The 17,887-nt window shown below is 37.7% G+C and overlaps 1 protein-coding gene across 1 annotated transcript in view; it reads right to left on the bottom strand.

Annotated features, from left to right (window-relative positions):
- Positions 1–17,887, bottom strand: part of RPS6KA5 (ribosomal protein S6 kinase, 90kDa, polypeptide 5) — an 82,469-nt gene that overhangs the window by 45,457 nt on the left and 19,125 nt on the right. Inside the window, exons 3-4 of the mRNA XM_014947008.1 lie at positions 11,030–11,186; positions 2,530–2,748 (exon numbers count right to left, since the gene is read on the bottom strand). Coding sequence (XP_014802494.1) covers positions 2,530–2,748; positions 11,030–11,186 — 376 coding nt within the window. The remainder of the gene's footprint in view (positions 1–2,529; positions 2,749–11,029; positions 11,187–17,887) is intronic.

The raw sequence follows: 17,887 nt of genomic DNA, 5'->3' as shown, positions 1-17,887 counted from the left end.
CCAAGCCCCATCCAGCCTGGCCTTGAACCCCTCCAGGGATGGGGCAGCCACAGCTTCTCTTGGCAACCCGTTCCAGTGTCTCACCACCCTCACAGCACTGAATTTCTCCATTACTATGTATTTATTTTTAGGTAACTACATCCACCTCGAGTGTGAGGGTTTTTCATTTCAGTTTGTTGGTTGGTGGGATTTTTTTCTAATTTCTAATGGGACTTAAGCTGCATTCTAGCCAAAAATAGCTGGATTTAAAGAATGGTACTACAATATTTATAATATGTATTCACATTTTGTCTCATTTAATATTTCAAATTTTTTCCAAATTATTAATCAATAACTTAAATGCCAAAAAATAAAATATGAAAACTTAATTATTAAAGGTTAACATAAAGGAATCACAAAGCTACCAACGTATTTTAACTTTTTCTTTATCTATAGCATTTTCCCCACCTGTGACAGTATTTATGCATTTCTTTAATTTCCTAGTCAGAGAAATCTGTAAGAATCCTTATTACAATTTTCAACTCATTTTCAAAAGGAATCTAGTGAATACTCCATTCAAGCTTGAGCTCCTCAGATACCTGTATTATCTCACTGCAGTACCTGCAACTGAGATACACACATAGAACACCTTCTAAGAATTCATAGCCAGTGGTGTAGATTCATATAACATTAATAAAATATTATTAATTTTATGTCTAAATCAGCCTGCTAATAAAGATTCAATAATGGAAGTCATGAGCCAAAAGGAATTGCAAAAGTTGGGCTTCAATTAAAGGACCATTTAAATTCACTATAAAAATGTATTCTGCATCCAAGCATTTACTTGATCAATCATTTTCCAGTTCTCTTAAAATACCCGAGGCAAGCAATCTTTAAAAATTGCTTGTAGTTTTCTTACAAATACATCTTATACACCAAAGTTTGCTGCCAATCTGAAAGGTAGAAATAGTTCTAATTTTAAAGTGGCATCAAGCCCTATGAACAAACTCTTTCAGCACAGAAATGTGTGATTTTGGATTGCCTCTTAACACCCAAAAATTGAAACATGCAAGTATCTCAATACTCCAAGATAAAATGGTTTCATAGTTAAAAAGTTTTGGCAGCAAATGTGTCATGAAGCAGTTAAGGTTTAGAGTTGAATTTAATACTCTTTTCCAGCTCCTGAAGTAAATGTTCCTCATTATCAGGAAAAATCCTTCAACTTCCTGAGTAAGACAGGACTCTGCAAAGGCAATGAAATTGGGGAATAAAGCAAAAGGAATAGAACTCTTTAATCTCAGTGTCTTTCCCTAAGATGTCACTGTCCTGAAAAGCAGGGACTAGAGAGACATGCACACACAGAAGTTGTCTCTGAGCTGGAAACCCTAAGGAGGTTCCTGATCAGCCTTCTGCCAGCCTGGCAAAGGCTACAGAAACAGACCTGGTTCTTCACATCAAAAGGGAAAGCAAAATGGCAAGGACAGAAGCGGAATGAAGGATGTTCTAGCAAGGCTTGCTATACCACAGATCATTATCAAGCAACTCATAAATGGAGATTTACTAAAGTTACTGGTAGAACTTACCAAAATGAGGTATCACCAAAAAACTGATCCACAATACAAGCATTTTCATCAGCATTTTACAGCAGAAAACCATACCAACAACTTGTAGATCCCGATGTTGAAAGGAATTTGACCAGAAATAAATGAAAACACCATCTTTAACTGGCACCACCCATGTTACAAACTGCATTTATTCAGAAAAAAGGCCTGTCTGATACAATCTTTCAGTTTGCAGTGTTTCGGTGCTCAAAGGGCACATTGACCAGTCAGCACAGCAACAGGTAGCCCCATCCTCTCAGACAGAGGACAACATTCCAAAAACACGGATCACATTGAGGACAACATAGAACTTGTTCTTCGAGTGAAACGTGCAGCCTCTTTGAACTAGAAGGCTTTCTGCTGCTTAAATATTTCCTTACTTTTTTCTTCTTTCCTACCAACTAATCCCAGTAACGAAGTCATGTTTCATCATCCCACCTTACCAGTAACCTCTGTGCCACACACACAGAGGCAGCACACAGGGGAAAAAAAAAACTGAATCACTTTAATGCCCATATTCATGCAGACTATGAACTTTTTCATTCATGGTAGCATTTTGTCTGAAAATTTGTTAAAAAAAACCAACAAACTTCTAATGCAGTATATAATAACGGTTTAAAAAGCCCAAATCAAAATTTTATCTTCTAGGTAAGTTCAAGAAAATATTTTTCTGGTTTAGGTACTTACAGTCATATACATTTTTTGCTGCATAATATTCCTTCCCCCATCCCCCCCCAAGTCAGAGCAGCACACTGAAGTTCAAACAGGAAAACCACAAACACAGAAACACAGACCCCGCCGAAGATTAACAGTATTTTACTTCCTATGGTCTCTCATGCAATTTCCAAACACACAGTACTTAAGACCACATGAAAAAACATTAAGGAGATAAAAAGGCAGACTATTTTTTTCCCATTAACATATAACTTGAATCCTGAAAACTACTCACCTAAAATGAGATGAAGCTTTGTATCTGTCTGAAAGGCATAATGTAACGTGACCAAAAATGGTGATTGCCTGATGTGCTCCAACACTTGACGTTCTGTCCTTGTGTGCTCAGTTGTTTTGGCTTTTTGAACTATCGTTGCTTTCTTCAGGACTTTCATGGCATAAAGCTTCCCAGCATCGTGGCCGCTTACTTTCCTTACTAGGAACACTTTTCCATAGGCTTAAAAAAGTGGGGAGAAAAAAAAACAATAAATAACAGTCACCTAGTCATACTACAGGGCTGGCTGAAATCATTACTATTTTCAATTACTCACTGTTATGGCAAACAGTAACCATTCAGGCTAAAATCTTTTCTCTTCAGACTGACCTTTTCTTAACAAAATTTCAACCAAATGAGCTTAAAGACTAACCACAGTAAGAGTGGGGAAAAACAACCAGAGTTTCAGTATTTAAAAGCAAATTTAAAAGCTGATGATTTCCTCCTTTGTATCAAAGTATTAGGTAGCTGAAAAATAATGGCAGATGAATTTCCAATAAGTAATCCACATGAAGTATGATAGTAATTGTGCATAGTGTTGTAACTGAGAAAAATAAAATACCCGAAGTTACCACAGACAACCCTATGAGAAAACATCAGTGGGAATCCAAAAAGCAAACAGAATCTTAGAACTTCAAGGAAAACAGTGAAAAATGGCACAAATGTACTGTTCCCCAAGACTTCAACACAAAACCAGAAATCCCTTCAGCTGTGGAATGAAACCTTTGTGTGCTCTTATCTTGAATGAATCGCACTATTTCAGTCTCTCCTCTTTTGCCCCCAAATACCCTCTCCCCCATCAGAAAAAAAAAAAGTATAGGAGAGCATTTAAAAAAATACAGAAAAAGATAAAAGAATTCTTCTAGTTATGAAGGGAAGTAAACACATTTAGACTTTACAGTTAGCCTGAAAAGCAGAGTACTTAAGAAGATGCTAGAGAGTTAAAAATCAAAAACTGTATGAAGTAAACAAAGAACAGTTTTGCATTGATTCTAAGAAAAAAAAAAATCACCCTAATGTACCTAGTGATTTCATTTGTTATCAAGAACTGCCCAAAACACACAAACAAATATGCAGTGAAGCAGTGGAAGTACTGTTACATTATGTTGCAGACGTCAAAAATGTAGATGAGTTCAAAAAGATTATACAAATACTCAAGGGAGAGGAAAGTACACCAAGTGTTGCAAAACACAGCAGAGACTCTCTGGCTCAGGCTGACCCCAGCTGAGGGCTGCCGCAAGTTCACTAAGGACACCATCCTTCTACGCCTCTCCATGTTCTTCCAGGGTCTCCTTCATCATGAGACAGAAAACTGCAATTCCATGGAACTCCAGATACCTCCTGTTTTTTTCCAGACAGGTAATCAGAGAGTTTTAAATTATTAAATGATATGTAGGTTTTCTTCCTGCAACAAGTTCATTCAGTACACAAAAGTGATACTGCTCATATAACGAACAGTTCTTTAGCTGACTCCCTAAGGAATCACCTTTGCCTTCTTTCCAGAACCCGTTATTCTCAATAAGAGCTTTCATAAAATAAGTTTTTACAACATATCTGTCAAGAACAGCAAAGAGAGGCAGAATAGGTTAGTGTAAACACATCTTGCTATTTTGGAAGACAAATGTGGGATACCCAGTACAACCTTTTTCAAGATGTTCAGTATTAGTTCACATTCCCCAATTTTAACTGCAGTTATGAGAAGTGTTCAAGGCCAGGCTGGATGGGGCTTTGAGCAACCTGGTCTACTGGGAGGTGTCCCTGGTCATGGCAGGGGGCTTGGACCTCCATGATCTTTAAGGTACCTTCCAACTCTAACCATTCTATGATCTCAAGTATATCTAAGTTGGACTGAGGAGCAACCAGCTCGTCATCAAGACATGGATAACCACAGATGTAAAAAAAACTACTTTAGTAAAACAGGAATAGGCCATAAGTTCTGTAATGATGTACAAACACAAGTGATCAGAATCAAGGTTGTACAGACCATAATATTGTGACCATAGTAATTCTGTTATGCAGATACAAAATTTTAATGTCATTCACCTATTTTCCCCAATATTGGACATTAAATTCTTTTTAGCATCTGAAAAACAGACCCCCTACTACTGAGAGCATTAGCTTAAAAAAAAAAAAAAAAAACCTTGGGGGGGATTTTATTGTTCGCTTGCTTGCTAATTTGCAGGACCCCGCATTTTACAATGATTCTCCCAGCCAGCATTGGGAAGGGGTGAAATTTTACTGTAATTAGGATACAATCATTAAAAAGCAGACACAAAACCTTCTCCGTTGTTGCAGTTTTGCCAGGGTTCGGCTGCAAAGCAGCTTCGTTCAGCTGGGGTGTAAATATTTTTTTCTCAAAAACTGATGAAGAAGCTGGTGACGTTTTGAATTTCTGTTTATCAGGTGAGCTTTCCCTTTTCAGCCACTGCAGTTCTTCATATAAAAAAAAAAAAAAAAAAAAAAGGCTTCCAAAAGTAGCATTTACATCTTTTTAAGGAGCTACTTCTTAGAAAATGTAGACAACACTTCTGCATTCTACTAACATGGAACAAAACCAGAGAGAGAATGGCCTTAGCTGCCATTTCCCAACTGCGTATGGTAGCAGCCCCAGTTTTCACCAACTTTCTGCTGGAGCTTGATGCTGAACTTCCTTGGGCCCCTCTGAAAAGCCCAGCCTGGAGCATTACACAGAAGCTTCCTTAAGTTCCTGGGAAACAGTAGTTTTACCAGAAATGTTGGAGAACATTAAGCTACGCTAAGCTAAAATAAATAGAAGCCCCTAGATTTTAACACTTTGCTACCCGTATCTTTGCTTTATAAAAACAGAATACCACAACTTAAGCGGCAGAATACTAGCAGTATATTACCAGCACCCACTACAGCTTTACATACAGCACAGGAGAAAATTATCTGGGAAGTGTAACAGCTGTGAGGAAATCTCTCAAAACTATACTATCATAAAAGGATTTGCAACATAGAGCTTTACCGTGGTACAAATTGTTACTTCAGAAATCTGAAAAGGACTGACAGAATGATGAGGATTCTCAGCAGTTTTGATGAGGGTAAATCTTAAGTAGCGCTATTTTAATCAAATGACTCATGATATAGTCAACACCAGAATCTTTTATACCATCACGAGAAATCGACTTAAAAGACAACACTGCAAAAGCAATTCATTTGAGTGGCAGCAAGAAGGCACAAAAGCCAATTGTGAAAATACCCTTACCTGATAATCTTATTAATATTTTAAATGATGGAAGAACTAAAAGACTATAGAATACATACTATAAATATATATATATATACACACACACACAAACCATGTTAGACTGACCTTGCAGTTCATTAGAAGAAATAAAAATTCAAAGCAATTATTAGTTGCAGATTGATAGGGATATCGGGCCTGTTAGCTGAGTTAAGAGATTTCATACCAGCAATTTATACTGAATTTCCAGTTAAGTTGTGAGGCAGAAAAAAGTAATGGGCTTAAAACTTTCCTTTCATGCTGCCTTTTTCATGAACACACATTCACAGTAACACACATGATCATAAGTAACAATTCAGCAAGTCATTAGAATATTCTAAAGTACACACTTGCTGAAAGACCACAAATTTAAAATACAAAGTATTCTTTGCTTCTTTATTCTTTCTGTATAAATGCAAGCACATCCTGCCAGCTGATTCTTACAGAGAAAAAGACAAGCAATCCTTATTGTTTATAGCACACAGGATGGTTTATGTGGACTTCTAAATCCATCCAAACTTGACATTTGTACACAGACAGTTTTAAAGCAAGTTTTAAAGTGTTACCATAAGCTATGCCTCTTTCTTAAACTAATTTCTTTTTTTACTGTCAGTGTAAGAATAATCATGAGACAACAATAGGAAAAAGCTCAGAGGTACAAAATATTTAATTATCTGAATAAATTTCACTGTATTCTTGCATGATATATACCTTACAAACTCTTTCCACTGCACTTTTTATTGCTAAAACAGCCTTCAGATTTAATCTTCCTAAAGAATTTGGAAGGAGAACTCTCACTGACCAGGTATCTGTCCATATGAATTAAAGTATGGGAAGTGGTGAAGTCAAAAAGGCAAATATCTCTAGAAGCTAAAAACAGAAAAAGAGAAAAAAAGCCAAGCAAAAACTTTAAAAATCAAACAACAGAATTATGAACTAGTATTTTCAATTTTCATTGTTCACCACCAACTGTCAGAGACATCCTCTGTCATCTTTCCTTCAATATGAGGTAGAGAAGAACCTTTAACGGACTTTTTTCAACATTATTATTTCCCTAAGAACAAGTTCCCTGTGCCATTAAATGAATAAGAGATAATAAATTAGAAAGGCAGAAATTGACAGTAGAGTGTAAGCTGCATCTTAAAAATGCACTTTCTATCTACATTTTGCTTTTTTACCTTTAGATTTTTTAAAAAAGTAAATGTTATAAGAGGAAACAGGCATTTCTTTTTTAAAGAAAGTAAATTTTTAAAAGAAGGCTTTTATAGGTAAGACAATCTACCACTACATATGCATGCCATTCATTTTTAATTCTTACAAAAGTTAAAGTAAATTATTTTCTTCAAAATTGATTTGAAGGCACTACATACTGCTGAAGGCAGAACAATTAACGAACAGCTGCCTGGATCATCATCTTACTTCTTTCTTTCCTTGTTAAATATAGGATTGCAGTTGCTTTTATTTCCAGTTATACTGAAACACCTCTGACATTACCTCCAGTGAAAAAAAATCTTTACTATTGATCTCCAATTTAACATCCAGATTCTTAAAGAATTCTCTGATGGATGAATGGGACAAATTTACCCAGGGTCTAGGTTCTTAGATTGAACACGGTCCCCCCCCTTTTCAGTCTGCTCTTTGTACAGAAAAGTAATTTCCTTATTCCAAACCCAGTCTCCAATTGGCCGTCCCACCTGCCATTCGGTATCCACCACAGCTGCCCTCACCAGTAACCGAAGGAAAATATTATTGGAGTTTGGAATTATTTTTAGACACTCCCTAATCGTGGCTCACTCTCCTGAGCACAGTAACCCCCGTTTGTTCTTCTCCTTTTATGAGAGGAGAATATTTTCTCTTTTCCTCAGTATGCTTTGAAAGATCTAACCTAATTTCAGAGTCTTAACTTTATCAGAATACCTCCAGACCTCTTAGATTGAACTTTATTATACTGGTGTAACATTATTTTGAGCTGATTATTTAAATCTGACATTCATCCTACCCATTTTCTTCCCTTCATATGAATATATCTGTCAGATTCAACTATCTTCCCCACATCTTGCAGCCTGTTGCTCCGAGAAGTGCTGGTTACTCTGCGGCACACTGCAAGTCATACAGAGATGAGACAGGGGCTCCTGAAGCAGTGAAACACCTCAAATGAATTAAGGGATGTTCCTCTAAGAAGGTGACAGGGCTGACGACCCAGCTGATGTGCCACACCTGGAAACATTCCAGGTCAGGTTGGACAAGGCTTTGAGCAACCTGATCTAGTTGAAGATTTCCCTGCTCACTGCAGGGGAGGCTGGACTAGATGACTGGGCTTCCCTTCCAACCCAACTCTTCTATGATTCTATGAATACAGAAGGCATGCAAGTACCTTCTGAACTTTTTCCTAATTTTTTTTGTGAGAGCAAGCCTGAGGACGACAACTGAAATGCAGATGACTAGGTCTGTACAAGACAGTACAAGTTCTAAATGAGGCCTTATGCTTGTACAGTATCATTTAAGACAAGTCTGCAATAATAGGCTGCTAATCCAAATATTTCTGACTTACGTTATTGTGATTATAGACTGTTTTCTTTATGCTTCTTCTCATTCCCCCAAGTAAACATGTATTCTGGTACAAAGAGCTGAGAAGTCAGAGTAGTCATACTCACTCCTCCAAACCTCAATTCAAGCATGACAACAAGAAGCCGCAGGCCTGAACAGGACCCCACAACTCATGACACAGAGTTAAGATCATGTAGCTAAATTTCCATGCATAAAGGGGGTTAGAGTCTTATGAAGTTTTTAAAAAAATAATCTTTCTGCTATGGAAGTTGTGGGGAAAAAAAGCAAAGATGCAGTGCACAAGAAAAACACACAGTCAGTAGGATAGATAGATAACTGAATATATAGATCCAGACTTTTCACATGCAACAGATACTGTGAGGTCTACGACATTTCAGTTGGTTTTCCATACTTAGGATGGAGAACTTACACAATAATTCTTGCTACGGACAAGGCAGTTCTAGAACTTCCTAAAAACTAACTTTTTACAAAGGGGTTTGTATGTCATTAAACTAACAGCACCAGAGACAATTTGAACAAGTTGTCTGTGGTTCTGCAACAGTGGGTCCAATACTCACAAAAACTTATTTCACAGTAGAACGTGCCAACACTGACAAGTCACAGATGGTCACTTTCCCAAAAGCAAACAGAACCAGCTCCATTCTGATGTTTGCATTTAATGCTGTCCAGTAATTGGCAAGCAACAACCTCTGATATACCTAGCACACTAGTCTTAGCTGTGATACACTGAAGACTGATCAAAGCTTCTAGCCTGCCCTGATGATCTAGATTTCCAAAGCAAGAGCCTCAGACTACGACTGAAGTTACATATTTTAAAAAGTGCAACTAGCATTTCCTCAACAAAACCCAATACTACTCTTCCTACGAATGCCAATTGAGGATACCCAACGTGTCCTTGGGTGCATAAAGCTTGTAGGGAACGTTTAGTCAGTTCTTGAAATAGTCAGAAGTCTACTGAGTCAGAAGAAGTTTCTGGAGCAATATGACTACTGGAGCAGGAGGAAGACAGAGAGCCAGGCTTCCTCAGCTTTTTTGCTTTTTCTTCACACATACACACACTGTCAGTCCCACTGTCAACCCACTGAAGTAGCCTTTTCTGAAAGGGGCCACTCAAAAATTCTCCTGTTCACCTGAGTGAATAGGATAGAGCTTTTGGACTATGAGACTAAGGACCACCCACTATAATTAAGAGTATCCCACATCAAGAGAAATCTGACTGATCTGTTCATGAAGAAAAGAGGACATAGAAGGCAGCAATGAATGACAGACAACAGTTTAACAGCCACAAAAGGGGCATTTCAGAGGTATGGACTAAAGACATCAGGAGGAGGTTGGGCTACCACTAGTCTGAACTTGAAGACTGACACTTATGAAACCACCAAAACTACTTTGTATTCCAAAGGCAACAGTTGTAATATTAAGGTGATCTCAGACTAATGAGAGCGGTAAGGAAAAAAGAAAAAATTCAGGTATGGGACTGGTTTTCATACACACAGACATACGTATAATTAAAATTAAAATCCAGCCAATGTTTCCATCAGCAGGAGAGAAAGACATCCTGACATAAATGCGTAATAAGTAATTTAATTTTTGTCATCCCCATTCAGACCACTACTGACCACTTCAAAACCGCATAGCTGCTTCTACTTATGAATATGCAACATGTATCTATGAATATTAAAGCTTCCTTGCCTCTACCACTAACTACTAAAATTTAACAGCAAGGGTTGAACTGTTAGGCCTGTTAAATTTAAATTTTAAGATAATTACTTCAGAAACAGAAAAATATACTCTCAGGTGATTTAATGAATTTATGAAAGAATTTGTACAATACCTAATTGGGAAAAAACAAAAACCTTTGCTCTTTTCAGTGATACATCAGCTCATGCAAGTACAGCCTCACTGCTAACCATTAACAGCTGATAACATCCAAAATTTAATATCATAACTTATACTTTCTACAGACCTTGATGATAGTCCACCTTGAGGATTATCCCAATCTACTCAACACTGCATCTGATGCTAACACTGACAAAAAAATGTGGAAACACATTAAGAAGTATAAAAGCTATTACTTTTGGTCTGTGTACTGACCTTTGTGTGTATCCCTTTAACAAAGGCAAAAACAAAGCTTTTTTTATTGGTTACAGTCATTGTGCTCAAATCCACAATACAACAATGAACATTTTCCATCTTAAAAATTACTGGGATTTGAACAGGACACAAAAAGACTAGTAGAGCCAATGCCAACTCTAAAACATGTAGTTAAAGAGCAGAGCATCCTATTCAATAATGTTCTAACATTACTGGTTTTTTTGAGAAATTCAGGAAAACAGTCTGAAAATGTAATGAAATTATCAAGATCATGCCTTAACTTTTTGATAAACTGTATTAAGTCATTACAAATCTGAAGCCATTTATTTTACTTTTTTTTTTCAAATGCATCTTCAAAAGTACTGTAAACTAGAACATGTGGCCTCTAATTTCGGATAATATTTGTGAGAAAAAAAAGTTAAAGAAATTAAGCTATGCAATATAAAAGTGATACATCTTCCTAAAGAACATTCCAACTACCAAGACGTCAGCTAGGAAAAAAAAGTATACTTAAAAGTAATGCTCCAACATTCAGTTTAGAAAAATAGTGCATCTTACCCCCTGTTCCGAGAACTTTCAGGAGTTCAAAGTTTTCAATGCCAACTTTCTCTGCGTGGCCTGTCAAATTTGCTGAAGGAAAGAAAAAATTCATGTCAGACACGTAGTACACCAAAACGTCATCCTGACATTTTACTACAGCTTCAGTAAACACGAGCTAGCAGATGAATGAAATAGGCAACACTAAAAGGGCGTTCCAGTTGCATACTGTTCTCTTTTAATTTGAAAGGCAAGGGAGAGCAATTTTCTTGCTGCCATTGATTTCTCAGAGGTATAAAATCACAGAACAATAACTGAAGCCCGTCTAGCTTGTATACACCATTTTTCATCCCATCACCAGGCACCTGTGGAGAGAGTCTAGTTCCACCGTATCTGTATCTCTAATCACATAGTTATAGACAGCAATCAGGAAACCCCCTCGCACCCTGAATACTTTCATGTTCTTGGATTATATGGTTATGGATGACATAAGCAGAGCTCCAGTAACTATTGATGCATTTAATGTAGCATTACTAAACCTATAAAGACTCTCCACTACCAAGAAGTAGGAAAGACCTTGAGTCCGCATAACCAGCAAGTCTAAAAATCTAAGCTGCTACAAAGTTGTTTCATTTGTTGGGGAGGAGGAGGGTCCTACATTTATACAAATCTATACCACTGAGGATTTGTTTTGTCAAACAGACATTTTTCTAAGCAGGAAAGTAAAGCTTTTGCTTTGTGGGATTTTTTTCTCTTATAAACTGTAAAAAGCCTTAAGCATTTCTCATTTTTTCCATCTTTAATTCCTATCATAATACTATCCATCCATTTGCATCAATATGACTGCAGGCCATTCGGCAAAGCTGCTCATCAAAATGATCCAGGTCAAAAGCAGTAAGGCAAAAAAGTACCTGAGTTTGATTATTCTTAACCAAGTTCCCTGATCCACAGCTGCATGAACAGTTTTACTAGAACAATTAAGCAAGCAGCATCAAGCTGCAGAAGCTGGGAAGCTGGCGTGGCTGTTAAAAAGAATGTCTCTCAAAGAGCAACCTCAAGCAAAACTGTATATCTAAAGGCTAGTTAAAAAAAACTAAAAAAAACAAAAAACAAAAAAAAACCACACTAACAAAAATATTCACAAAAAATCCTTAGGAAAGATGCGCAAGAAACTTTCAGTAGCAGCACCACAGATTTCAAATACAAACCAGAAGCTGGCGTGGCTGTTAAAAAGAATGTCTCTCAAAGAGCAACCTCAAGCAAAACTGTATATCTAAAGGCTAGTTAAAAAAAACTAAAAAAAACAAAAAACAAAAAACAAACCACACTAACAAAAATATTCACAAAAAATCCTTAGGAAAGATGCGCAAGAAACTTTCAGTAGCAGCACCACAGATTTCAAATACAAACCACAGAATCATAGAATGGGTTGGGTTGGAAGGGACCTTAATGACCACTGAGTCCCACCCCCTGCCATGGGCAGGGACACCTCCCACCAGACCAGGTTGTTCAAAGCCCCATCCAACCTGGCCTTGAACACTTGGAGGGATCTCTTAACTAAAAGAGGAAAAACTCTTTGATAAGAGATGCTGAAATTAACTTACTCCAAGCAACAGAAATTCTCATTTGGTTTCATATTTCTAAGAAACTTTATCAAGACAGCGTGTTTCCTGAATTAATTATTGATATGTATAGTTTATCTCCATTCACAGAACTGCAGTAACTCAACAATTCAAAAATATGAAGCTTGGAAAAGACATGTCTCTGCAATGGACGAACAAGTATAAAAAAAATCCAAACACTATATACATGAAAAAAAATCCTTGACTTACTCCAACAATCCTAGGAATCTGTACACATACACAAAATACATCTAGTTGGGAGAGTGTAACATTAGTGCTCTCATGCAAGTCACTGATGAAATCTCATCTAAAATATTATTTTCTATTCCTATTGTTCAACTTTATGAGGGATTAATCAATCTTGGAGTAAGTGCAGAGAGGCCACTTGAAATTACTGAGAGATGAGAAAGTCTAAAAGAGCTTTCAGGATTTTTTTCCCCATACAAACAGAAGTACACATGACAATAATTTTTGCAAATCTGAACAATCTACAAGCTATTCTAATACTACATATAACAGGGGAAAAAAAAAAAGACAAACCTCCCCCAAAACACAGCACAGTGAAATTATTGTTAGAAAAATATTACTTATGTGCTCAGTTCCATTTTAATTACATGTACTAGACAAGACAGCATCAGAATAATTAATAAATCAACAAGGCAGTATGCACCACATGTTGAAGTGATACTTGCTGTACTATTTTCACTGCAAATAGGACAAATACTGGTGCTCCATCACAGTCGTTGCTGAAGCCAGGAGTAAGGAAGATATACCCAAGTGCCAAGGCAGGAGTAAGAGCAGGAAAGGCCAGTCCGAGTGAGTGTCTACAGAATTACTCTAAGTCCTGTCACCACCAGATAGCAGTCTGTCGTGAAGCAACCTAATATTACATATTACTCTTCTTAACAAGTGCTAAGAATGATACTCAACGTATACAGTTTCAAAACAGTGTCTTTCCTGCCAGGACAGCACGACTCAGGGACTATCCTACAGAGACCAGACCTAGAGTATCCACAGTTTTAAGAAAGCAGCAGATGTCACCGATGAGATTCAGGACACAGAAATTCTCCAGATACTAGCTAAGCAAGTGGTGAATTCAGAAATTTTTTGCTGAGAAATCCAGTGATTTGGATCTTCCATTATGGAACACTCCAGAAAGGTTTTACCATCTCACATCCATTAAGAGCTGTCAGCAGAAGGCTTTTCAATTAAACACCCTTCTAGAAAGTAGAGTAGTCATTTAATCCTGCTGTATTCTTGGAACTGAATAGGAAGACAGTGAAATACAGAAATGCTGCCTCAACACACTGAAGATTTGTACTGTTGGCTATAGTCCTAAAATGAGACCGAGTCCTAAACTCAACCCATTAATCTAAACTGTGCCATAAATTCAATTTAACTTGCATTCCACATTCAGTAACTTTATGAAGTTACACAGTAAAACACTGAGTGATTCCTAGTTTGAATTGTTATGTACTTCTTTCAGCGTGAGCTGTAATTTTGCACTATCCACTTAATCCCATTTTTACTTCCATTTAGGAAGTTTAATTGCCTCATCCTAAAAAGAAATATATAAATACATACTTAAACATCTTTAAGGTTATTGTAACATTATTTTCATAGTGAAAGGGGAAAACTACATCACAAATAAGCATGTGATCACCAGAAAATAAATCCTACCTCATTCTTTTTGTATTATACTGAGGAAAAGAGCCATCCCACAAGATCAGATAGCTAAAAGGTGTTGGGGTAGAGGTATGACAGGTCACTTGAGACATACACACTCTCTCTCAGAATTACTCCCTATAAAGCAAGAAGTAGAATTATCCTTAATAAACAAAATGCCAAACTAGATCTTCAAAGCTGCAAGAAGAGACTAACAATTCCCAGAAAGGGCTTCTCCCAGTGTTCCCACAGCTGGCAGTGGCTGGCTCCAGCAGCCAGACTCAGTCCACCTCTGAGGTCATACCCCGAGAAAAGCAAGCTGAACATGTCTGTGCCACATTCTTTCCAGTGACACTGCTGGAGCACTTCTTTGTCTTCACCTGCTGAAACCAGGCACAGCACTTCTCCATGTCCTAGCTGAGGTACAGTTTCTTCAGCACGACAGTTGTTACACCGACATTTCCTTCAACTTGCTTTCAGGAGTACAAATCCCCCAAAATCAGTCATTCTATTGACCAGTCAATCCAGAAACCCAAAGACCCACTGCTGGAGGACCTTTCACAAGCAACGCTTTCCACAGTTACAAGGCAACTGTTCCAAGTTTGAGAGGCTTTAAAGGGTCACAACAAGGCAGCCATTACTACTACCACTATTGACAGGACACCAAAAGGCTTCTCCCACCCCACAGACCTCACCATGCTGGGACTGGTATCAGAACCTGACTCAACAACTGCCTGTGCTACCTGCATGAAGACAACTATCTGTCAAGAATGGGAGAGGATGAATGCTCTAGCACCCAGCCAGCAGTTATCTCTAGCAATTAGCATCATAACATTTCAGTGACACAGCGGTATAAAGGACAGTGCTACACAATGAAAAAAAAGCAATAAGCTGAGGGCACCTTCTAGGAGACAAGCTAACTGCATAGGTGCCCAATTAGGACAAGCTTCCATTTACAGATTTTCTGCACTAGTCCAAAGTAATTGGCACTGGATCACCATGATAAGGAGAGTATCTCACTGTTGCCCTCAACAGATCAATCCAAAAGCGAAAACTAAAGGGAAAGGCCAGGACATCACGGCACCCATAAAAACAGAGGAAGTAGTGGCATTGATTGCAATTACCACCTCTGAAAGTAAAAAGAAAGGAAATATCTAGGAATATTCCTGCTGAAAGACAAATCTCTGCATGCAGGGTACGTGGAGATCAGTACTGTCATTCTTGCACCCCAGGAAATAGGACAGTCTGTTTAACTCTGGGAACCACAACGTCGTCTTTCTGCTTGATGGAGGATCTCCAGATGACATAAGAGACATGACTGTTGCCTGCACTATACCTGAACTTTGAGATGACCAAAGTGAACGAAGTACTGTGCAAGCTGGTACTCTATTTGCTTTTAATTGTACTTTTATGACCTTAAGAAATAGTATTTCAACAGTGGTTGATTTCAAGTTAAAATGTGCTGTGTCCTCTGTTTCTGGACTCTACTCCTTATAGGTTTTGAAGCAGATAGATGAAACCAGAGCTTCCCTCTACTGAGCCAGATCAAGCAACCTTCAAAGACAAGCTCTGCCTGAAAGCTGTGACTTGTCTCTGCTGTTCTCTGCAATGTGAGACCAGCTCTTCTCTTTTATTGAGCAGAACAACAAACCTCAGGCAATTTAAAGCAGAACAGAGAAAGCAAGAAGGAGAACAGGAGAGAAGACAGTCTGTAATATTTCAAAGTATTATGCATCCAAGGCCTGGTACCAAGACCAACTTGATTCTAACCTGTTACTTCAGAGAACGGCCCATCTCCACTCCCCGAACAGATCTACTTTTTTAAGTCACAGCAACAAAGAACAGATGATGTTTTCAAAGTTATATGAACACAAACTTGAGTTTATCCCTTACACAGAGTGAAGAGTGGGTGGTTTTCCTTGAAATTAAGCAAAACTAGCACATTCCTTCAGGGGGGAGGGGGGGGAAACACACAACAAAAAACCCACAAAACCACCACATAACAGAAACCACACAACTATTGCTTGTTTGACACTGAGGAAAATGCATTTACGACTTTATACTGGTTTTCTGCTACATATAACTGGTTACAGGAACTGAGAACTATTTGCGAAGGGAAGTCAATAATATTCCATGGTCCCTGAAATCTGACAGATGACCAAGTAGTAATTGTCAGGTCCCTGAACAAGAATACCATTTAATCAGGACAGGGGACTATCTTACAAACTTAAAATGGAGATTAAAGAGCTGATCATCTCAAGAACTACCTATATTTTTCTTAGGCCAAAACACAATGTAGAGAAAAAATAAAACATGCACACATTTCTGAACTCACATCAAAGAAGAGAAAACGTGGCTCATGTTACTTCAAACTCTAGGATCACAACTAAGATAAGGTGGCAAATGTTCATTCTCTACAATATTACCATTAAGGAGAAAACCATCTGAACTGAGAAAACTTTTCAAGATCTCAAAGCTGCTGATCCCATTCCAGAAGGCCTGGAAGCCAAAACTTTGCACAGCCAAAGATGACAAAGAGCTACGAAGTACTAGCTAAACAGAAGGCAGCATGTAGAAATTCAGAAGCATGAAATGCTGTGGGAAACATGAGAGGAAACAATCACTACCATATGAAAATAGACTGATGCTGCAGAAGACTATCCCACCAGTTATCATTTGTACCTCAGAAACTGAAATAAAGACAAAAGTGTGGAATTCTGAGATCCAGACCCGCAGTAGTCGGAACTGGAAAACGCTCCATGTTAAGATGCATTTGCATCCCTCAGCAGCAGCCCTTTTGCTGTTACAGAGGCATTTTTGCTATGAGGTTGTCATTACTGCCAGATGAATCACTACGAGGTCACCAAGATTCAACCTCGAAGCACCTCCACGGTTAGCAAGAAGCTTAACGTGCAGTTAACACTATGCATCACATAATAGCCAAAAAACCCCAGACGTAATTAGGCAAGCTGCTAATGAATAAACTTGCTATATATAATCTAATACTCAACAGAGCCAAAACAGTCAGATCAAGGTAACAGATATCTAAAGACTGTGTATACTTTTTCAAACAAGAAATTAGTTCTAAGTACAAGGTATGAATCAACTTTGGTCTTGTTGATCATCAGAAATCAGTAAGACACACCAAAAAAATAAATTTTATTCAAACACAGGCACTTTGTGTGTTAAAATAACAGAATATAGATTTATTTATCAACAAAAGAAGAGCAACTGACAATTTAAATTTTGATGGAATCTATTTACATATTAGCTTATGCAGACATTAACCGGGAAACTTAATTATCTTCAGAATTATCCTCTCTCAGATAAAGCTTTTATAACCATCTGCCCAAGCCAGCATAAAATATTTGCAGATGCCAACAAAAACTGGGAAGAGGAAACAGTCACAATAGATCTCCAAGCAAAACACAAAAACAAGTGAAGTGACTGTGTGTAAGGCGAGTCCTTCACAAACCAGGCCATCTGCCTATCTACAGAATGAGTCAGAAGCAAAGAAGTGTTAGTAGAGCTCGCACCTCATCATTAGGATTGTATAAGGGTTAAAAAAAAAAAAAAAAAAAAAAAAAAAGGG

The sequence above is a fragment of the Calidris pugnax genome, unplaced genomic scaffold (assembly GCF_001431845.1).
Source record: "Calidris pugnax isolate Ruff unplaced genomic scaffold, ASM143184v1 scaffold127, whole genome shotgun sequence".
Lineage (NCBI taxonomy): Eukaryota > Metazoa > Chordata > Aves > Charadriiformes > Scolopacidae > Calidris > Calidris pugnax.
The sequence above is the reverse complement of the archived record's forward strand: the minus strand, read 5'-3'. Positions and strand labels throughout refer to the sequence as shown.